This window comes from Hyperolius riggenbachi, chromosome 6, assembly GCF_040937935.1.
Source record: "Hyperolius riggenbachi isolate aHypRig1 chromosome 6, aHypRig1.pri, whole genome shotgun sequence".
In the NCBI taxonomy this organism is placed as follows: Eukaryota; Metazoa; Chordata; class Amphibia; order Anura; family Hyperoliidae; genus Hyperolius; species Hyperolius riggenbachi.
This window is the reverse complement of record NC_090651.1, coordinates 133823623-133848173: the sequence shown is the minus strand read 5'-3', so window position 1 is coordinate 133848173 and position 24551 is coordinate 133823623. Positions and strand designations below refer to the sequence as shown.

Genomic DNA, 24551 nt, shown 5'->3' with positions numbered 1-24551 from the left:
TGTTGTGATGAAGCTCGGAGTTATTTTATAAGCGTCCTCGGTTGTCTCTTGTACTTAGAGGTGGAATTCTGGTTCAGTTGCTCAAGGTGACTGGTTTTTGAGAGTTGTCTTTCTGCCTCTTTTTTCTTCTGAATTTTTCTATGGCTAACACCAGACAACATGCAACAAGTGACTCAATCATCTTGTTAACTCAGTGTTAGGCCTCATACTCACCAGATGTTCAATGAATACTAGCCGACCCGCGGCGTAGCATACGCCGCATAAGAGGGTAGAGGGCAGGAAGGGGGTATTGGGCACAGCGGCGGGCGGGGGGTTGAACCCCCCTCAACTGGGTCCCCCATGTGTGCTCTACCTCCAGCTTAAGCTCAGCAGGAACCGTGTTCCATCGTGCGTTCCACTGTCATCACTTCCTGCAATGCCGCACACTGTATTGGTGTAATTTGCCTTTTTAAAACAGAAGGAAATCTGCAATAATTCAGCTATAAGTGAACATTTGTGGTTAGCCACAATGAACTGCTACTAAATATGCAAATTACCCTTTTTCCCCCTTGGTAAGCCAAGCAAGCATCCAGAGCCGCTGGTATATAGCAAGCATATAGCTTTAAATTTTACACAGTCATATCAAACCCACATGTAGACAGCCTGTTTCAGACTTTTGGCCCTCATCAGTACATAGCAGGGATTGATACGGCTGTATGAGATAGGGCTCGGAGCAGTACAACAGAGTAACCAAGCAGCTCAGGGTGACCCAAACCACTCGGAATGTATAGGGGATAAAAGGGACCAAAAAGACCTCCTACTAAAAAAAGCAAAGCTTGGTGTAATTCACCTTCCTAAAACAGAAGGAAATATGTAATAATTCAGCTATAAGTGAACATTTGTGGTTAACCACAATGCACTGCTACTAAATATGCAAATAATTCCTTTTAACCCTTAGTAAGCCAAGCACGCATCCAGAACCACTGGTGTATAGCAAGCCTATAGCTTTAAATTTTACACAGCCATATCACACACACATGTGACAGCCTGTTTCAGACTTTTGGTCCTCATCTGTGCATGGCAAGGATTGATATGGCTGTATAAGATAGGGCTTGGACCAGTACAACAGAGTAACCAAGCAGCTCAGGGTGACCCAAACCACTCGGAATGTATAGGTGCATAAAAGGGACCAAAAAGACCTTCTACTAAAAAAATCAAAGCTTGGTGTAATTTGCCTTCTTAAAACAGAAGAAAATCTGCAATAATTCAGCTATAAGTGAACATTTGTGGTTACCCACAATGCACTGCTACTGAATATGCAAATTATCCCTCTTTGCTCTTGGTTTGATTTGACACTACTTCTTCTTCTTGCTTGGACCAGCCCCTTCTCCTTGCTTGGACCGGCCCTGGGGGCAGGGCACTACTTCTTCTTGTTTGAAGGTTGAGGCACTTACTCTATTATATATATAGATAGTGCCATGCATACCATGTACGTTTTAGAATAAATACAGTAAAAACTTGGACTGAGAATTGGTTTAAGAGCACTTTGCAAGACAAGCAAAATTATTTATGAAATTTTGACTTGATAAGCAAGCAACATCTTGATATACAAGCACAGTGCGTATATACGCATCAGGTCATAACAACTGACCTGATGGTTCTTCTCCATTTGATGATGTAGGGTTGTACTTAATCTTAGTGTAGGGATGTGCAATGTCACATTTCCATGAAATCATCAAAAGGAAGCAAAAGCAACTGTCATTGGATAACTTCCTTGTTAAAGCCACATGAAAAAGGGTTGGGGTGAGGCAACAGATAGCAATGATTCTGTTATAGTTAGTGAAAGTCTTTTTTACATTTTAATAGAAAGGCCATTATAATCTAGCTTCTTAGGCCCGGTTCATACTGGCAATAAAAAATCGCAACGGACCTGATCCTAGCGGATGTGAATGGATCCAATGTTAACCTCTGGATCCATTCACAAGTTGGGTACTGCATCAATTATTATGGACAGCCGAGCCCAGCGTAACGGAAACGGGCGTTGAAGCACTGCAGTGGGGGTAAAGAGAAATGGATCCTTAACAACACGCTGGCTAAAAAACGGACCATTGTAGCAAGCAAAAACAACTTTGGAAATAGGGGTCTGGGGGGGATATGGGGAAACGGAACTGAGCCAATTGAACGGCAACGGATCTGTTCGAACGGAAATCGGGTGTGTTTATGGATCCGGTTACCACTTAAAGAGACACTGAAGTCTCTAAAAAATCAGCTTTTTATTACAAAACCCTGTGTAATATTACTGTCTTAACTAAAACGCCGCATCCCTGCGGCTGTAAGCTAACTAAATCCCCCCTAACTCCCCCTCCCTCTCCCCCGCAAAAGCCACGACTTTCTTGGTCGTGGATTTTGCTGCTGCTGGAGGCAGAGCTTTCAGCCGCAGCTCTGCCTCCTTACGCGTCTATCAGCGGCGGATCTCCGCCTCTCCCCCGCCCCTCTCAGTGATGGAAGACTGAGAGGGGAGGGGGAGAGGTGGCGATTTGGGCTGACAGACTCGCTGAGAGGCAGAGCTGCGGCTCATAGCTCTGCCTCTCACGGAGTTTAGAGGGATTTAGTTAGATTACAACGGCGGGGATGAGGCGCTTTAGGTAGGGCAATAATGTGACTCAGGATTTTGTAATAAAAAGAGGATTTTTAAGAGACTTCAGAGTCTCTTTAAGTGTCAGTGTGAACCGGACTTTAGTGTGCAGCAATGTAGAATGCTGCTATTTAAAGGGGAGCTTCAGCCTAAACAAACATACTGTCATTAAGTTACATTAGTTATGTTAATTAGAATAGATACGTAATATATTTTTTACCCACCCTGTTTTAAAAGAACAGGCAAATGTTTGTGATTCATGGGGGCTGCCATCTTTGTCATGGGGGCAGCCATCTTTTTGGTTGAAAGGAGGTGACAAGGAGCAGGAGACACAGTTCCAACTGTCCTGTGTCCTGATAACCCCTCCCAGCTGCGCACCCTAGGCTTCAAATGTCAAATTCAAAATGTAAAAAAAAAAATTGCACCAAAACAGCAGAACGAGAGCAACAACATCAGAAATCCCATCATGCTTTGCACAGCATCAGGGGAAAAAAGCCCGGGCAGTTTTCTTCTGTGCAGCTAAAAATGAGGCATGGATAAGAGAAACAAAGTTCTGATGCTGTGAAACTGTTAAAGAAACACCAGGCATTTTCAGTTCTGCTGAGTCGATTTTTAGTCCGGAGGTTCACTTGAAGACTATAGAGGTGGTTCTCCCTTAAAACATGAACCATACAACCACATATCTACACATTGCAATCAACTAATAAATGTCAGGCCTCCATTTTTTGCACAATTCGTTGTGTACTAGGTGGAACCTTTGAACTGGATATACAATGCTTCATGCATGCACAGTTTGATCATGGACACTGCTGTGGCCACGCTCCCGGCTGCTTCCTTATTGCGGCGCACACTCACAACACTAACAGCAGTGGATGAGAAGACACGTGCATACAACTGCGCATGCGCAAAGCACAGTATATCCAGCTCAAAGGTCCTGATGACAGATGGTCGAGTCCTAGTATTAGACTAATTGAGGAGAAATGTTGGCTTGCAGAAGGGGGTTGAGAATGCAGTCCTGGACTGGATACCATTGCTGAAAAATGTACAGTATGTACTGTATTAAACTTCATTTTTTAGCTTAGATATCCTTTGAAGCACACCTGAAGCGTGAGGGATATTGAGGCTGTCATATTTATTTCCTTCTAAACAATGTAGATTCCCAGGCTATCCTGATTCTCTGCCCCAATACTTTACCCATAGACCCTGAACAAGCACACAGAACAGATGTTTGACTGAAGTCTGACTGGATTAGTTTCATGCATGTTTCAGGTGTTTGATTTAGACATTCCTGATGCATGAAAGATCAGCATGATCACCAGGAAATGGGTACTGTTTAAAAGGAAATAAATATGGCAGCCTCCATATCCATCTCACTTCTGGTATCCTTTAAATAATAAAGGTGCCCAATAATGATACAATGTTGAATGTACAATCTTACCGCTTATATCAAGGACTACCTAAAGTATCAATTAAAAGTATAGTCTCCCTAGAAGTTTACCCTTCTACTACACCAATTTGCTAAGATTGCACAATCAAAATGGTATCATTTGTGGGCACCTGTAAAAGAAGGGAGCCTGTGGATCCACAAGAAGAGGGAAGCCTCTGGATCCACTAGAAGAGGGAAGCCTCTGGATCCACTAGAAGAGGGAAGTCTTTGGATTCACCAGAAGAGGGAAGCCTCTAGATCCACTGGAAGAGGGAAGCCTCTTAATCCACCAGAAGAGGGAAGCCTCTGGATCCACTAAAGGAGGGAAGTCTTTGGATCCACCAGAAGAGGGAAGGCTCTGGATCCACCAGAAGAGGGAAGCCTCTGGATCCACTAGAAGAGGGAAGCCTCTGGATCCACCAGAAGAGGGAAGCCTCTGGATCCACCAGAAGAGGGAAGCTTCTGGATCCACCAGAAGAGGGAAGCATCTGGATCCACTAGAAGAGGGAAGCCCCTGGATCCACCAGAAGAGGGAATCCTCTGGATCCACTAAAGGAGGGAAGTCTCTGCATCCACCGGAAGAGGGAAGGCTCTGGATCCGCTAGAAGAGGGAAGCCTCTGGATACACCAGAAGAGGGAAGCCTCTGGATTCACCAGAAGAGGGAAGCCTCTGGATCCACCAGAAGAGGGAATCCTCTGGATCCACTAAAGGAGGGAAGGCTCTGGATCCACTAAAGGAGGGAAGTCTCTGCATCCACCAGAAGAGGGAAGCCTCTGGATCCACTAGAAGAGGGAAGCCTCTGGATACACCAGAAGAGGGAAGCCTCTGGATCCACCAGAAGAGGGAAGCCTCTGGATCCACTAAAGGAGGGAAGGCTCTGGATCCACTAAAGGAGGGAAGTCTCTGCATCCACCAGAAGAGGGAAGCCTCTGGATACACCAGAAGAGGGAAGCCTCTGGATCCCCCAGAAGAGGGAAGCCTCTGGATCCATTAGAAGAGGGAAGGCTCTGGATCCACTAGAAGAGGGAAGCCTCTGGATCCATTAGAAGAGGGAAGGCTCTGGATCCACTAGAAGAGGGAAGGCTCTGGATCCACTAGAAGAGGGAAGCCTCTGGATCCACTAGAAGAGGGAAGCCTCTGGATCCACTAGAAGAGGGAAGCCTCTGGATCCACCAGAAGAGGGAAGCCTCTGGATCCACCAGAAGAGGGAAGCCTCTGGATCCACCAGAAGAGGGAATCCTCTGGATCCACTAAAGGAGGGAAGTCTCTGCATCCACTGGAAGAGGGAAGGCTCTGGATCCGCTAGAAGAGGGAAGCCTCTGGATACACCAGAAGAGGGAAGCCTCTGTATATACCAGAAGAGGGAAGCCTCTGGATCCACTAAAGGAGGGAAGGCTCTGGATCCACTAAAGGAGGGAAGTCTCTGCATCCACCAGAAGAGGGAAGCCTCTGGATCCACTAGAAGAGGGAAGCCTCTGGATACACCAGAAGAGGGAAGCCTCTGGATCCACCAGAAGAGGGAAGCCTCTGGATCCACCAGAAGAGGGAAGCTTCTGGATCCACCAGAAGAGGGAAGCATCTGGATCCACTAGAAGAGGGAAGCCCCTGGATCCACCAGAAGAGGGAAGCCTCTGGGTCCACCAGAAGAGGGAATCCTCTGGATCCACTAAAGGAGGGAAGTCTCTGCATCCACCAGAAGAGGGAATCCTCTGGATCCACTAAAGGAGGGAAGGCTCTGGATCCACTAAAGGAGGGAAGTCTCTGCATCCACCAGAAGAGGGAAGCCTCTGGATCCACTAGAAGAGGGAAGCCTCTGGATACACCAGAAGAGGGAAGCCTCTGGATCCACCAGAAAAGGGAAGCCTCTGGATCCACTAAAGGAGGGAAGGCTCTGGATCCACTAAAGGAGGGAAGTCTCTGCATCCACCAGAAGAGGGAAGCCTCTGGATACACCAGAAGAGGGAAGCCTCTGGATCCCCCAGAAGAGGGTAGCCTCTGGATCCATTAGAAGAGGGAAGGCTCTGGATCCACTAGAAGAGGGAAGCCTCTGGATCCATTAGAAGAGGGAAGGCTCTGGATCCACTAGAAGAGGGAAGGCTCTGGATCCACTAGAAGAGGGAAGCCTCTGGATCCACTAGAAGAGGGAAGCCTCTGGATCCACTAGAAGAGGGAAGCCTCTGGATCCACCAGAAGAGGGAAGCCTCTGGATCCACCAGAAGAGGGAAGCCTCTGGATCCACCAGAAGAGGGAATCCTCTGGATCCACTAAAGGAGGGAAGTCTCTGCATCCACTGGAAGAGGGAAGGCTCTGGATCCGCTAGAAGAGGGAAGCCTCTGGATACACCAGAAGAGGGAAGCCTCTGTATATACCAGAAGAGGGAAGCCTCTGGATCCACTAAAGGAGGGAAGGCTCTGGATCCACTAAAGGAGGGAAGTCTCTGCATCCACCAGAAGAGGGAAGCCTCTGGATCCACTAGAAGAGGGAAGCCTCTGGATACACCAGAAGAGGGAAGCCTCTGTATATACCAGAAGAGGGAAGCCTCTGGATCCATTAGAAGAGGGAAGGCTCTGGATCCACTAGAAGAAGGAAGCCTCTGGATCCCCCAGAAGAGGGAAGCCTCTGGATCCACTAGAAGAGGGAAGCCTCTGGATCCATTAGAAGAGGGAAGGCTCTGGATGCACTAGAAGAAGGAAGCCTCTGGATCCCCCAGAAGAGGGAAGGCTCTGGATCCACTAGAAGAGGGAAGCTCTGGATCCGCTAGAAGAGGCAAGCCTCTGTATCCACCAGAAGAGGGAAGCCTTTGGATCCACTAGAAGAGGGAAGGCTCTGGATCCACTAGAAGAGGGAAGCTCTGGATCCGCTAGAAGAGGGAAGCCTCTGGATCCCCCAGAAGAGGGAAGGCTCTGGATCCACTAGAAGAGGGAAGCTCTGGATCCGCTAGAAGAGGGAAGCCTCTGGATCCCCCAGAAGAGGGAAGGCTCTGGATCCACTAGAAGAGGGAAGCTCTGGATCCGCTAGAAGAGGGAAGCCTCTGGATCCCCCAGAAGAGGGAAGGCTCTGGATCCACTAGAAGAGGGAAGCTCTGGATCAGCTAGAAGAGGGAAGCCTCTGGATCCACCAGAAGAGGGAAGCCTCTGGATCCACCAGAAGAGGGAAGCCTCTGGATCCACTATAAGTGGGAAGCCACTGGAAGTTTCCTGTGTCCTTCTGCAGCGAAGCAAGTAATTTGGTCACCTGACCTAGGCTGTGCCATAGACTTAATGCTATTACAATTATAGCAGCGCAGTGCGATTATCTGTGCAATTCAGATGCAGTTAATAGCCCGACCCCGAATCACGGCTCTCGGAGGTCCCTCAAAGTTATTACAACTCGGAGGGGAATAGTATTTAATGCCATCCTGAATTCGCTTCACCCAGCGCCCAAGTGACCGGGCACAAAACCATATGTACTCCTTCCCCAGACCACTGCCGCTGCCCAGAAAAGTTTCTGCCCACGCTCCTCTCCGTGCATCTCTGTACTGCACCCATATAGCCGTACTAACATAGAGCCGCTTGCCTATAAGCAGCTTCAGCTTACTGCGGTGGCGATACTCGCGCAGGCGCTGTACAGCTGCACTCATACACAGCAGACAGCATGACTACAAGAAAATAGCCAACAAGCTCTTCTCAAGCATGAGAACCATGGGATGGTGGAGGACACCTCTACCCAGGTATCTGTGTTTTGTTTTATATTTTTGTCTCGGGTTCACTTTAAGCGGCTGAGGCTCCTCTTTTCTTCTCTCCTCACATTCTCCACCTCTGAACCGCGCTGACTGACAGCAGAAAGGGAGAGGGGGGGAGGGGAATGACCCGCTGAGCCGCCTATCCCAGACCGAAGAGGGCGGTGCCTCCTGCGCCTCTCCCCCAATGGGCGCGCAGGAGGTGGGAGGCCGCTCTCCGTTCTGTCAGCTCTGGAGGAGAGGAGAAGAGAGAGAGGGATAGACACGGGAGGAGGAGGGGAGGGAGGAGAGGCTGACTCCAAACAAAAGCAGGACACCGAGCAGTGTGGAAGTTGCCTGCCTCGGTACAGACCCCACCCTCCGGCCGGCTACCCTGCTGGACTCGGGACGGATTGCTGCGCCCCGGCCGGGAGGGATTGTCACACAACAAAGGCGGCAGGCAGGAGAGAGAGAGCGAGAAGAACAATAAGAGTTCCCTGCGCGCTGCCAGCACACAGCACGGGGGGAGCGGAGGGTGCTCGCTGCTGGAGATGGATGATCAGCCCAGGCTAATGCACAGCCACCCCGGGGTGGGGATGGCAGCTCACCCCAGCCTGTCCCAACACATGCAGGACGGCACTGGGGCCCCCGAGGGGGAGGGGGGCAGGAAGCAGGACATAGGGGATATATTACAGCAAATCATGACCATCACTGACCAGAGTCTGGATGAGGCACAGGCCAGGTGAGCACCCCAAAACCTGCATGACTTCTTCCCCCTGTGTGTGTTCCCCATGACTGTTCCTCAAACAGCTGTAAATGCACTTTGCATGACATCTTCCATCCATTCCTGTGAGTGCTGGTGCCAATCTGATTCCTATTGCTGTGCAGGAGAATGTCCAGCTCTTTTTTTAACCTATTATTTATTTACTGTTCATATAGTGCCAACATCTTCTGCAGATCTGTACAGAGTACATATAGTCTTGTCAGGGAACTCGCAATCTAATCCCTACCATAGTCATGTGTCCATTTTTTAGGGGGGAGCCAATTAACTTATCTGTTTGTTTTTGGTATGTGGGAGGAAACATGGGTGTCTGGAGGAAACCCAATTAAACACAAGGAGAACGTGCAAACTCCTTGCAGATAGTGCCCTATGCTATATGCCTATACTGTATATACATCACATAAACAATCAGTATCTATGCTTTAACCCTCCAATAAACTCCAGAGCACCGTGTTTGCAGAGCCTGACCTGCAGAACTGTTTGTTTATTTTGATTTTCCAACATGTTGCCCTTTTACAAGTCGGTAGAGAGCAAACAGCTGTAAATGTTTCCTTATGGCTGTAGTAGGTGAAGGGCCGCATGCATGAAAGTTACTGGCGGAGATGTAAAAGCAGGCGTCCTCTTCATCAATAGAATGCTCCTGGGTTTGTTTGTTTTTTAACAAGCGTAAAAATAAATACAAAAAGTTGAATGTGACTCCTCACCTAATAAAGTGGAGGAATACAGGTTCTCGTAAAGTTTTAGTACAGTCATAGAAGTACTATAGAGGTCAAGTTGCTGCCAGGCCTGCTACGGTGCCCCACAGCTAGAAAACCTGGCTGTCGCCCAATGTGAGAGTACGGTGCAGCCTGAACTGGCGAGCACATGCCATCCTGAAAATCACAGTGATTTATCTAAATTGTCAAGGAAAGTACCATTCCTGTTTGGTTAGATATTATCTCTGACACATTGTTACTTGGGGACAGGCCATTACAGGTGACAATCGTGGGCTGAGGTGTGCTTTGTTTACTGTGTATACCTATCAGGATGCCTAAACACATTTAGGAACTGTCTTGTTTGAACTCCCATAAAGTGCCTGGGCTGACAGCGGAAGAGACCTGCACTATGCTGATGAAAATAAGTGCATTGCTAAATTTAATCACTGATGTGATGACATTTACACAACTTATTACTGAAGTGTAAAACAATTCCACAGTCGGCTGCCAGGTAAACTATATCCTTTCCTGACTACCCCATTTAGGGTATCCCTGTCCTTGCCCTTATATATATTTTTTTTCAGTTTTGTACATCATAAGCAGTACCTGGTCCAGGGAGTCATTGATACCTAAATATGACATTTTATTGCTGTGTACAAAATCACCCTTCAGCACTGAAACTGTCTGGCTCACCTATAAATATATCCCAGGCATTTTATTTTAAATTGCATTTCATTTTAGGCTTGACAGATTCTAGTGCTAGGCCTCTAAATGGGTATTGTTTTTAGTTTGTCAATGTAATGGCATTAGATCTTATGTTTCCCTATGCATTTTACCTTTTATACTACTCATTCTGAGAAATAAAACGTTTATTTCTTTGTACATTAAGTGGATGGAGCAGTAGTAAGACTTATGAAACACATGATCATTATCAGCAGGGTATCCCATGATTGATGTCACATTATTGGCACACACATTATTTGTGGACCAGTCCTAACAATGTTGCCCCATTCAATAAAAGTGACAATAATGCATTGAAAAAATATAATGCTTCCAGTCTGGGTCAGAAGTTTCTTGGTAATACTGTAGAATGTTAAGTAACACCAAATAATTATTTTATGTTAGTGCAAACCTTTTTTTTTATTTGACCATTGGTGTATATTTAATACATATCTGTGTTTGTAAATTACTGAGTTGTGTTGTGTGTATTATTTTTTATTATTATTATTATTTATTAAATTTTTTTTCACTATTTCCTTGAATACTACTTTTTTTTTTTTTTTCTTTGAATAATTTGTATTTGAGATTTCTATATATGCCATTTTCTATTGACTTGCGCTGTCTTCAGGGATGTTGCAACAGGCAGTATGTGCACTGCTTCCTATGGTTTTCTCCTGGAGCCGGTTACACACCACACACAAGCATCCCATTTTTCATCACAGTGAATGGTGGCTGTTGATCACTTTGTGGTTGGTGTCTTAGTTAATTCACTCGCAATGTCATTTGTTGGGTCTCTGCAGCGTTCTTGAATGACATGGAGGCTGGAGTGCAGTGTCACCGTGTGAAAAAGCCATAAGGGCAGTTACGTCGTAGAAATCCTTCCAGTGTATTTTTGTTTTCCTGCTAAAGCACGTTAATTTGCTGCTGCTGTAAATATAGTTGACAACTTTCTGACCATTTTTCATGTAGCTATTTTTGGGGGGTTTATGCTGAATATTTCCTTTCTCTGTTTATTTACCTTTTTCTCTGCAATTCTTTGCTGTAAACATACATTTTTTTTTTTTTAACCTGGTTATCCATCTAATGTTACCCGAGTCATTATGAAACCTATTTTTGTGTAGCCCTTTTTTCCCCTTTCATGAAAAGGCCTTCTTCTTTTTGTTGTTGTTGTAGAGTAAACGTAAAGTACAAGAATAACGTTTACAAGATTTTTATCCCACATTATTCAGAGTGCAAGTTGAAAAAGAGCATTGTTGTGGTGAAAGACACACTAGCTACACGCGCAACCCACTGTTTACAAAACACAACAGAATTGTGCACAACATCCAGAGAATACAAACACACATTACACATTTTTGTTATAAAAGACAAAACTAACAGCTACTTATTAATGTTAATTTACAATTTCATGGAAAATCCTTCAACAAACATGCAGACGTATTATAGAACATGGAGTTGGTATGTTCTGTTTCATGTGACGTTAGGTGTTCGATATTGTGTACAAAACAAAAATAAATAAAACACAGTTCTTGCTTTAAGCCATGAGTATACGAATATAAAGAATCCCATAAAATGGTCAATATCATTTTATACCTTCACATAACAATGCACTAGGTGCATTTATATAGGATACTGTAGATCACATTCACTGTATATCTTCCAGTGCACAGTGTGTAGATTTTTAGAGTCATGTGCATATAGCATTTTCCTGATACAGTGAACGGTTATTTGACACAAGGACTAAATGAAATTGAATCACAAGACCTGTTTTTCTCATTGGTTTCTTCCACACATGTAAATCATGATAAACTTACAGAATGTATAGTAAAAGCTGTATATTTTCAGTTGTGATTTGATAAACAAGAGTTCTGCGCGGTCATGTCAACATTGTGAAATGAATACACTAGTGTAAGTTGTTCAGATACAATAGTGAGGGGAAAAACACACACAGCGTATTATAATGTCCTCATTTCAGATAGATGCGACATTGGGCTATAGCAGTATAAATTACAGACTATTGCTGAATTTTCAGCTGAGATCACAGCAATGTTTGAATATCCTGGAGTGATGCAGTGCTGTCTATAGCAATAGAATGGGGCTGGGAAAATGACTTGGATGGGAATATTTTGAGTGTGTAATTGGCCGTGGCAGATCTATGTGAGTTTTGAGTTGTGAATAGTTGCTCATGAACTTCTATTTTTATTTTTTTTGTTTTATTGTTCACACTTGCTGCTCCTTGGAATGAAACCCTTTTAAAATAATGTGGCACAGCCTGTTTTTAGGCCACTAAGGTCCTTGGATGTATTCATTAGTATTTTAAGCTGACCTCAAATAGACAGCTGTTCTAGGACAGAGGAGGGTTGTAAATGACCAGGTTTCCTTTTGTCGTTATTTGTGATGGGCTTCCACCCAGACTTGTCCCGTACAGCTCAGAGATGTGACGTCCTGCGTGTGTGTTTTTTAATCTTTTTATTTATTTATTTTTTTTATTGTCTCCATGCATGCTCTATATGAATGAAGTTGTAGCAGAATTCACAGACCATAAGAGAGACTTGGCATTGCTCTCAGTGCAAGGTGGCAGAAGGCACACATATTGTACACCTACTCCATATGCGGGAGGCTACAGATGTAGGTAAATGCAGTGACCGAGAAATTGCAAGTGGCAGATAGCCTGAATGTAACTTATTACTGTCAGTGGAAACGCCTGTCAAAATGCCTCTTGGATCCTACCGAGCCTGAATGGCTCCTGAATTCTGCATCATCTATACATCACATAGTGTATATGTTAATATCTTACTCAATGGTGTACAGGAGAAACAGACACCATGTTAAAGTGCTTATGCCACAGAAATAGCTTTTCTTGTGGCCGGGCTGAAATCAAAGTCCTTTTATTTATCATAGTTTAAATCATATCCTGAAATTCTGATCCTTAAAGAAAACCTAAACTGAAAATTAAAAGTCAAAATAAGCATACACAAGTCATACTTACCTCCTGTGTAGTCTACTCCTCAATTTCTTTGTCTTCTCCCGCGTCCTGTTTGTCCACTGTGATCAAGGGAAGTCTCCGTCCTCCTTTTTGAAAATGGCCATTACCCATAACAGCTTCCTGGGCAGCACACAGTTAAACTGTAACATTGCCCACTTGAGCCATAGGGAAACATGGACATTACCTGGTACATCAGTTTTCCTCTCAGCTATAACTGACCGCAACTGATATATTTCAGATCTGACAAAATATTGTCAGAACTGGAAGGGATTATTGTCAGAAGAAAATGGTGAACTTCTGAGAGGAACTGATGGCAAGGTAACTATGTAATGTTCATTTGAAGTTACCTCATGTGTTTATTTTAGATATTTTTACTCAGTACAGGTTATCTTTAAGTGGTTGTATTGGTGTCCTTTTTCAGCTGTCTGATCCATATTATTGTTTATATAGCTTTACAGTAGTTATACGAAATGCTCGCTCTAGTCACCTGTTGCCATGTTCTTTGGTCACCTGCATCTGTCATGCCCTTTCTGACTTTGTGAATAGGAACAACTGCAAAAAAGGACAGTAGTAAAGTGGAAGAGGGGCTCTTGGTGTATTGGAGGAAACTGTGGTTACCCCCAGAGAGAAGCTGCCAGAGCCCAGGAGACATTACAGAATTACCCTTTTCACTCTTCAGAAAATTGAATTGAACAGTGCATCCTTTATTATGTTTTTTTATTTATTACACATATCCATATTAATAAAAAAAAATAAATCATAAGTTTTAAAGTTGTTGAAAAGATCACTTGTGTGGTTAGGTAACTGTAGCCGCCATTTGGAAATCATTAGTTTTAGTCTTTATATTTTAAGTTGCTGAAGAAAGATTTTTCTATTGCTAGCTATTGCATTGTCCCGTTTTGTTCTTTTTTCTGAAATAAAGAAAATAATCTGCAGCATATAGTTTGGGCCCGGCTTGGTGTTTTTTTTTTTTTTTTTTTTTTTTTTTTTGTAGATATTTTTTTGAAAAGGAAGAGTATGTGTTTTAGTATATGCTTCTTTGTGTTCTATGTACTGTACACCTTTTATAGGAAGTGTACCTACTCTATCATCCTGAAGTGTACTCCTTGCATCCTGATATAAAACCTCATACATGTGTGTAAAAAGATAGTAAACACCCTCAGATTTTTGCATAACTTTTAGTTTGATTTTGATCTGCCAAAACATTAAATTACCAGCCTAATGTTGTGTGGGTCTATTGAGCCACAGCGGGAGGCGCAGTATGTACTTATATAGTTATGGAAGCGGACTTGTTTTATTCCAATGCATTTCACAGGTGCACAATTAGATTCAAACATGAGGAATTTGAATACCAAAGACAACTTGATTCGCCAGGCCATCTTTCTTCATTGCTGCATGGTGCAGATCTGATGCTCACGTGGTCCACTGTAGGCACTTCAGGTGGTGGACAGGCATCAGCCTGGGCACTCTGACTATTCTGGGGCTATGAAACACTATACACAGCAAGTTGCAATGCATTGTGTTCTGATTCCTCTTCATGGCCGTTAGTAGCTCTTCTGTGGGATGGGACTAGGTTACACTGCTGTCCTCCTTGCTCCACTCTTGGTAAGTACTAACCCCTGCATAGCAAGGGCAGCCCATAAGACTGGCTATTTTGTAGGGGCTCTGACCCAGTCTAGCCATCACAATTTGGCCCTTGTCAGTCCTTTTTTTTTTTTTTCATAATCTGGCCTGGCCGCAGATTTCTTCCAATCTGAAATGTTATGAATTGCATAGCGCCTGACTGGTCATAAAGTGTGGATTGGGCAACAGGATGGTTATGTGACAGTGGTAGGGGCATACGCTTGTGAGCTCCACTGGAGTACAGAAAGCAATGAATAATGCAGATAGATAGATATATATATCTATCTCTATCTCACTAGGAGAAGACAAATTGAGCTTGACTAGATATACCATAATCTGGATCGATGAGAAGCTTCATAGACCTTTCTAAAGCACTGTGCAGTGTGCCAGCTATGTATAATTAAATACAGTATAAATAGTATTTTGCCTATGTTGTCAAGGCTGTAGAACTCCCAGAAGCCTGTGTTGCTATACATTTATAACTTATCTACATTTTACCTTCTGTCAATGGAAGTGTGTGTGTGACCTCTGCCCTCCTGGGAACTACTCAAGCATCTTACATTTGGCTAGCTGGCTATATAAAGCTTTTGGGGCACTATCTCATAACAGAATAGGCCATATTAAAGTGTGGACTATGTTGTTGATGCACAATATATTGTTCCTGGTACTTTTGACAAGACTCTTAAAGGGACACTTAAAGAGGAACTCCAGTGAAAATAATTTAATATAAAAAGGTGCTTAATTTTTACAATAATTATGTATACATGATTTAGTCAGAGTTTGCTCATTGTAAAATCTTTCCTCTCCCAGATTCACATTCTGACATGTATTACATGGTGACATTGTTACTGTGGGCAGATTATGTAGCTGTTCTGGCTTTAACAGACAGCTATAAACAGCCATTTCCTGTGTGTGTCATTGTTACATTGTGGCAGTTTGCCCAGAGTACCGTACGGTACCAGAGCCTCTTGTGGGAGGGGTTTCAGCACAAAATCAGTCATACAGCGCCCCCTGATGGTCTGTTTGTGAAAATCATTATATTTTTCATGTAAAAGTGGGTATCAGCTACTGATTGGGATAAAGTTCAATTCTTGGTCGGAGTTTCTCTTTAAGTCAGAAAAAAAAAATGAGTTTTACTCACCTGGGGCTTCTACCAGCCCCCTGCAGTAGTCCTGTGCCCTCGCAGCCACTCACTAATCCTCTGGTCCTCCGCTGCCAGCTAGTTTTGTTTTTGCCGACAGGCCCATCAGGACTGGCCACACGTAGCTTTTTCCGCATTCCCGACTGTAAATAGCGCTATTGCGGGCCGCAACGCGTACAAATATCTATGCGTTCGTAATGCGGCAACGCGTATTTTTGTACGCGTTGCGGCCCGCAATAGTGCTAATTACAGTCGGGAATGCGAAAAAAGCTACGCGTGGCCTGTCCTGACGGGCCTGTCGGCAAAAACGAAACTAGCTGGCAGCCGGGGACCAGAGGATTAGTGAGTGGCTGCGAGGGCACAGGACTGGTGCAGGGGGCTGGTAGAATCCCCAGGTGAGTAAAACTCTTTTTTTTTTTTCTGACTTAAGGTTCAATTTAAGCGAGATATTAGTTGGGGATTGTAAAGTATTTATATGAGGTTGGTTTTTTTGATGTGCCTTAGTAATAATTTTAAGTCAGTAAATGTATGCCTATTATTACTATAATGGGCTTTTCTGTTTTGTATGAAAAAATAAATATATAAATATATATATATTGGCTTATATTTAAAAAAGAACATCCTAACCTTTTCATAAGGAGGTCCTCCACACTACACACACTTTATTTTATTTTTTCTCTCACCATGTATTTTACATTGACTTGTGGCTTCTTCTGGATGTAGTTCATGAGATCATATGATTGATACCTGTTGATCCTGTGCAGCCCAAAGTCTGGTTCACACCATGCAATTCCCTCATCATATCAAGGGATAGGATTGATAATTTCTGACATATCTGAGAACGGGATCATTTTTCAGATCATTACTACACATAATCGATCCCGTTCTCAATCGGTAGCAATCGCAGATCAAGCATGTCCAATTATCAATTTGTCTGTCAATCTGACAGAAAATTGCATGGTGTGTTCCAGTCATAAGGCCTTGTCCGCATAGGCCTGGTGCACACCAAAAACCGCTAGCAGATCCGCAAACTGCTAGCAGATTTTGAAACGCTTTTTCTTCTGTTTCAGCTAGCGTTTTTTTTCGGTTTTGTGTGGCGGTTTTGGTGTAGTAGATTTCATGTATTATTACAGTAAAGCTGTTACTGAACAGCTACTGTAACAAAAACGCCTGGCAAACCGCTCTGAAGTGCCGTTTTTCAGAGCGGTTTGCGGTTTTCCTATACTTAACATTGAGGCAGAAACGCCTCCGAAATCTGCAGCAGCCCGGGAGTATGCGTTTCTGCAAAACGCCTCCCGCTCTGGTGTGCACCAGCCCATTGAAATACATTACCCTAGCGGATCCGCACCCGCAAGCGGATCGCAAACTGCAGCTGAACCGCTCTGGTGTGCACTAGGCCATAGTGTTTGTTTTTTTTTCTACGTTTTGCCGCAATGAGGGATGTAATCTGGCATCCCATGTTAATCTGAGTTTGTTCACTTGTAGCGTATTTTCGTATTCATGATTGTTATAAAATGGAATGCATTCTGCAATTTTTTTATTTTTTTTTTAATTTTTTTTATTTCTGAATGGTATGCATGTTTTTTGTATTTAATGTTTTTGGCCATGCACATTTTAACTCATGTGAACGTACATGTTAAATGTCAAAGCATGTAAGTGTCTTAGGAATTAAATATATCTCATCAGTATAATTTAAGCACAATAATCCCCTGTACCCATTACCAAGCAGCAAGAACCATTTACTCTTCTGTGGCATTATTTTCAGTGAACCAGTCTCCACAGTCACTGCACATAAATGGGGCACACTCACGGTGGGGACAGCCATCTTTGTGGACTTGTGTGTTGGTTGTTGTGTCTCAGAACCTATTTTACCTTATTTTGATGTCTAGAGTGGCCAGATTTGTTCTTTGTTTATACTCCTGAACAGAAAATAGATTGGAGACTAGTGATCTGTTTTCCACTTTGTATGCTGCGTTGTAGTTGGAATTTTAGCAGAAAGTTTGATAATCGTAATGCATGGTTTCTATACTGCTTAGTGCAAAACCAACGAATGCTCCACCACATCCACTGACTGTGCCATCCTTCTCTTCTTCTACTTCCAACACGGTTTGCTGTGATAATTGAGCAACTGCTAAGCCTTGTACACACATACGAGGACTGTTACCTGGGAGGGATCAGGATGCTATTTCACAGGTGACAGTGTGGGGCCAAGGCTGTACAGACATGTCGCTAGCCTGCATGTGTCTGTTGCACCCCCTGTAGTAGCCCCAAGTAGGGCTGATGCAGCAGAGTAGGTTAGGTGAATGGGGAGAACCGTGCCCTCAGCCAGTGGTCGGCTGAGTTAATCCGCCAGGGGGAATCATGGGCTGCTGTACATATGGTAGATTGTTGTCCGAGGTTAGTATTAGCCATTTTGGCCGAGTTCATTTCAGTGTGCGTGTGTTCACAGTGGGATGGGGGGAGGACTTTAACTCAAGTAGACTCTATATAGTGGAAAATAACAAAAAAATCTACTGTTGGAACATCTGTCTAACATTTAAACACACTACATACAGCATTTGGCAGGTATATGTACCATCATCTTGGGTTGCTATTTTCAGTGAAACATGTTTGTAGCCTAGGTGAATAAAGGCCTAGGCCTTTACTGACAGCTTTTATATTTGATGCAGCTATTCCCAGCAAAACACCTTTATAAAAGTCAGTCATGCTGTGAACTTTCCCCTGCTGCCCAACTTTTTCGTCTGCTGATGAAAGAGATATAATTATTATTTATTTATTTTTTTTAACCGATATTGCGACTAAACCATCTTATGACTAGACTCTCTGAGCTGTAGTGCTGACCACAAGTTAGTCAGGGTGCACACGTGTTTGAATCGCAGAGAGAAGCGCACTGCTACACTCATTACAAACGCATAGAACATTTGCATTACTTAAATTAGCAATCGTATGCTTTAAAATATAGTAGGCTGAACTAAAGCTTTAAAGCAGGCTTTCTCAACCAGGGTTCCCTGGAACCCCAGGGTTCCTTCAGTACTCTGCAGGGGTTACTTGGCATTTTCCCCCATCGTGGGGGAAGTGTGATAGAGCACATTAAAATAGGGAGTACTGTAACAAGAAGCATTAAATTGGGGGGTCAGGAGACAGTATAATAAAGGGGCAATATAATAGGAAGTAGTGAAATAAACAGATACACATACTTTTAAAGACCATGCCTCCTGCAAAATAAATGCAGGGGTTCCTCAAGACCAAAAACATTGTTTGCAGGCTTTCCTTGAGATCAAAAAGTTATTTGCAGGGTTCCTCCCGAGTAAAAAAGGTTGAGACAGGCTGCTTTAAAGCATACCTGAACTGAGTGATATGGGGGCTATCCTATGTATTTCCTTTTTTTAACGATACCAGTTGCCTGGTGTCCTCTTTCGTTGCTGTAGTGTCTGAATCACCTGATACACGCATGCAGCTAATCCAGACTTAGGCTTTGTTCACATCTAAAATCGCAATTGCTGATGCCAGCGTTTTGCGATTTTGTGCCCGATTATTTTTACATCTCCTAGTGCTTAGTTATATTTATTAAAAAAAAAATAAAAAAAAAATATTTGTTTTTTGCGCTTTTCTAAGCGTATTTGCAGAGTGCCTGTTGCCTCAGAGTTTAGATACTTGCATTTTTTTTGATAGTCATATCTACCACTATAACAGCTATTTTGGGGAAGAGGGCTGTGTGTGTTGTGACTTATAGCCATAATCTTCACCTCAGCATAACACATAATACTAATTTACCTTGCAATACTGATGTTAAGCCTAAACCTTCTTGCAAAACTTTTTTTTTTTCAAATTTTATTATAATATTTAATCTTGGTGCTGTGAGAGAATAAAAGGATCTGTGGCAAGATTGGCCATGTACTGGGTCAGCGTGGCACAGAAACGACGTGTCCATCCTAGAAAAAGGCACTATATCTGAAGTCTGATGTATAGGACCTGTAGATCTTCATGAAGGGGCCTAGGAGCTTGATGGGAAAACTCACTGCACTCTCTATGGTCCATCTAGTTCTCCCAAGATCTGCTCTGCTTCTTCACAAAGACAGAATAATCACTTCTGCCACTATTACTCTTTTATTCCAATACACTTATGGGCACCCTATGAACCACAAACTACAGGACACTAGCTGTGTACCAGAAATCCCTGTTATACCATCTTCCATGTATATCAAGCCTTATAACACAAACTACTGTCTTCTATAATTTGAAGTTATGTTCCCTTTATTTGAGCAATGCTGTTAAGCTTGGGGGTGTAATCTCCACAGTCAGCATACAACACATAAGCTGACGTGAAGGAGGTACACACACCAGCACAAGGGATCAGGATATCCCCAGTTTAGTGGAGGAGAGGACTGACTCCAATAGGAGATTGTGGTGCACAGAGCCGGTGCAGATCTGAACAGCCACAAACACTTTCGTAATAACGTCTCAGCGCAAGGCAGCGCTGAGCGCATAAACCAGGACTGAGGAGATCAGGACAGGTAGACAGAATGAACGCTTGCTAGCTAGCGATTACTTAGCGACAGCAAGCGTCCAAAACCAGACAGACTGGAATGAGGCAGCCAATGCGTTGCGGCGATGGCGTGCCTCACAAAGACAGGACAGGAGAGACAGGAAATAGCAGGATCGAGATAGATGAACGTAACACAGATAAATATACAATAAGTATGTTTTCCTAGCGTATTACAATTACAGCTATCAATGAAACTATTCGTAACGTCTGACTAACATATGTATATATTGGCAATGAACCGATATATGACATAAGCAGGAACTCTGACTAAGACTGAAGTAATACAGGGAACAGGACTCAGAAGGATTCGCTATCTCTTCGCAGAGATGAACGCAATCCACAACAGGACCAGGAACAGGATTCAGAAGGATTCGTTATCTCTTCGCAGAGATGAACGCAATCCACAAACAGGACCAGGAACAGGATAACTAGCTCAGCACGGGTGTTCACGATACGCGCAAACTACCAAAACGTGCTGGAAAACTGACTAGCTGAACACAGGAAATAAACAGTTCGTGTACGTATATATCAGCGACACTGATATATTAACGTAACACGAATACAAGGAAAATAACAAAATGCGCAAGTATGCGTATATATTGGCGATGAACCAATATATGACACAAGACAAGCAAGTAGCAACTTCTAGAACAAGAGCAGAACTAGGAGGACTCGCTGACCCCTTCGCAGGAGTCAGCGCAGTCCACACGGACCAGGAACGAGGTGGGGCACGAGCAGAGTAACAGATAGAGTCTGAAACTATGATAGCCCATGAGGCATTGCAGGAAGCAGTTCTTTATACTGAGGTCATCCAATGGGAGCAGACCTGCAGACTCCCACACAAGTGAATGGTAATTAATCACAGGCTGATAGCAGGAAAAGGCAGACAATGATATGCAGCCTGCAGGAAAGGGACCGCCCCTCCACTGCAGCAGACAATGTTTGTTTACACAAAAGCATATTAAACTGTCATAAACTTCAGAGCGACTGCAGATGGAATCAGCAACTAGTTTAAGTGCAAACCAAACTATGCAAGCAAATGCATGTAATGACATTAGAACTGCTTGGTTTGCAATACCAGTGCAGTCAGCAGTAAACGCTACAGAAGCGATCATAACAGTACCCCCTCCCTTAAACGCGGCCTCTGGACGCCTATGAAAACTGACATATTTCTCCTGAACCACCCAAACCAAAAAATCAGAAGTGGGAAATCCAGCAAACTGATCTGACTGAAAATTCATGAAGGTCGGATCCGTCCGACAAAACCAAATTCCCGAATCAGTCTCACCAAAACTAGACCAATTGGAACCAGAACCTACCGAACCATGCCCGTCAGCACTACAAGCCTCAGTGTGACACCCATCAGAACCACGACTTCCAGAAAACAACCCCAAGAAACTCTCTGCGCGATACCCACCGCCTTCCAAGGACTGTCCAAAAACGCCAAAGCCTTTGCAATGCCCACCGGAACTGTCCCTACCAACACAAAACCCACCGTTGAACCAGTCCAAGGTACCAGGACAAGTTTCCTCAGAGATCTCCCAGAACACTTGGAAGCTCCAAAAGAGATCCCCACAGGTCAGAACGCCCCTTAGGCTCACATGGAGAACTATCAAGAACCCCTATGGAACCCAGGGCAACTCCAGAGTCAGGGTCACAAGGACAAACATCAAGATCAGGGCTTTTAGGGACCAGAACCATCTCCGGGCATGCAGGCCAACCGGCAACATCAGAACATGTCTCCACTAGGGAAGCACGTGAGCACGCTAACACAGACACATCTGGGCAGTCTGGCATACGAAGCACATCTGGGCACACCGGCACAAGAGAAACCTCTGGGCATGTCAAGGAACTGCGAACCTCAAAGTCAGTCAAGACAGGACCGAAACCAGAACTGGGCAAAAAAAATTCATCATGACTAGACTTCATAGTTACTGGATTCTCACTAAAAACTGCAGGATCAGACTTAGATGTCGCTGATTCCAGCAGGGTTATTAACAAATCATGTTCAGGGGCATTTACAAGACAGGGCAAATCTTCTGATGTATGCACTGAACTAGACAGGGTTCCCATAGCTTCTTCTGGACTAGACAGAGACTCATCAAATACACTGGACTGGAGCTCATGAAGGGCTGCAAAACAAGTCAATATTGCAGCAATCCCCACTGAACTAGGCAAAACTGAGTAACTCACTGGACAGGAAGGGGGCTCTGGAACTTCTGCCACACCGGCCAGAGAACCAGAATTTTCCAGGATACAGGGCTTGGTTTCAGAAACACTCATTAACCCGGACTGAAATTCTGAGATTTCTATTATTTTTTCCAGCGAGTCAGAATTATCCATGTTACAGGGCAAGACTTTTGAAACATTCAGAGGACAGGGCTGGAGTTCCTCGGCTGTTACAACACTGGAGAGGGACTCAACAACATTGGTTAAATCAGACTGTGTACAGGGCAAGGTATCTAACACACTTGCTGACGAGGACAATATTTCAATGGCTTCTGCTTCGCTGGGCAGAAATTCATCAAGTTTTATTAGAGCAGACTGTAATTCCAAAACAGCTGCTAGACAAGTGAATATTACTGCAACACCAACTGAGGTAAGCAGTGCTTCAGCCTCCTCTGCTAAAGGGTTTAAAGTATCCAAAGTACTGGGTGAAGCATAAGACTCTGCGACCACAGCTTCACTGGACAGGATCACTGAACAGTCCATATTGCAGGGCAAAACCATGGAAGCACCTGCTGGACAGCATAATGATTCTGTGACCTGAGTTTCATTGGAGAGATCTACTGCACAATTCATGGTACAGGGCAAATTTATTGGAAAATTTTCTGAACAAGGTAATAATTCTGCGATTTCAGGTTCACATAGCAGATGCTCTGAGCTATTCACGAAACTAGAGCGAGGTGTAGAAACAGGAAGATCAAGACACAATGTTTGCGCATCTGAATCACCATTCATTTGTAAAATTGGAAAATTCAGATGCTGGGGTTCTGAGTTTACTAGACAGGATTGCTGGGACTCGGAAACTGATGTAGTGCATCTATTGGCATCTGCTGGATCAGACAGGAGTTGAACTTTATTAACACAGGTAATTTCTGCAGAAGTGTTTGCAGAGACAGGCAAGATTTTTCTGGTGTCTGTTTCACTAAACAAAGAGTCATGAGTACTGGCTAGGCTGGACTCGAAAGTCAGCAGGACCTCTGGGTCCTCTGCTGAGAAATTTGTGCAGGGCAAGATTAAGGAAGTATTAGTAATTTCTGTCTTACTGGGAAGTAACACTGAGTTATCCATGGTACAGGGTGGAATTACAGGAACTTCAATTTCACACAAAAGGAGCTCAGAATCACTCGCTGAATCAGCCAAAGGTGCTGAAGCAGGCGAGTCCTCAGGAACTGAGGAAGTGGAACAATCTCCACTTGACAGTGTGTCTTCCCTGGTATCAACTGATTGAATTGCATAAAAATCGTCCAGAATCATTCTCCACACATCGATCAATGGAGCCACAAAGTCATACCCACACACACCAGTTTTTATTAGGTTATAAGCAGACTTAATGCATGCATTCAATACTAATTCACTTTTTGCACTGTAAAACTGACAAAATGAACTTGCATCTTTCTTCCATTCATAGACCAGAGCTTCCATCTCTCCTTTCTCAAATGGAGGATCCCATGCATATTTAACAGCTGAGCATTCCGGCTGATCATAGTTTGCAAATGTGTTAGTGGCAGAAACATACATTGGGTTATTTAGCAGGTGATTGGCCGATTTCTTATTCCTAAGGGTCTCCAATACCTGTAGCAAGTATTGAACTGTAGTGTATGCAAATTTCCCTTGCTGCACGAATAAATTGATCTGTTCAATACTCTGTAATATATCTTCATCATCATATTCAGATAATTCATTTAAACAAGAACCTTTATTTTCCCTGGCTAGCAATGAAAGTTCATTAGTAGTTTCATAGGTCCATTTGACTCCCCTGAATGGTGACTGAATTTCATTATCTGCTAATGGTGGAGTCTCGTTACAGATCTGATGCGCAGTCGCCAAGGGCAACGACTCCGCTGATTGTAACGCTTTTCTTTTGGAGCGTTTACGTTTGGCTTTAGACCCTGCTGCCTTAGCAGAAGAAAAGTTATCAGAACAATTATCTGCTTGCTGATTATTTTTGTAGGCAGTAGAAGGAGCAGCTGATTGACAAGCTGCCAGGAGCTTATCAAAAGGGCTAGGCAAATCGGTTTTGCGCAGCCAGTTATGGATCACAAACGCTAGAAATTCCAGTGGTCTTTCTTTTAAATTGGTATGATCCAAGACATCG

The 24551-nt window shown here is 43.8% G+C and overlaps 1 protein-coding gene across 5 annotated transcripts in view; it reads left to right on the top strand.

Annotated features, from left to right (window-relative positions):
• Positions 1-7987: 7987 nt before the first annotated feature.
• Positions 7988-24551, top strand: part of LOC137521124 (pre-B-cell leukemia transcription factor 1) — a 233481-nt gene continuing 216917 nt past the window's right edge. For 4 of the 5 annotated variants that reach the window (XM_068239962.1, XM_068239961.1, XM_068239960.1 and 1 more), the window contains exon 1: positions 7988-8480. In XM_068239962.1, coding sequence (XP_068096063.1) covers positions 8290-8480 — 191 coding nt within the window. In that variant the 5' untranslated portion in view covers positions 7988-8289. The remainder of the gene's footprint in view (positions 8481-24551) is intronic. The other variant, XM_068239964.1, reaches the window with a different exon arrangement.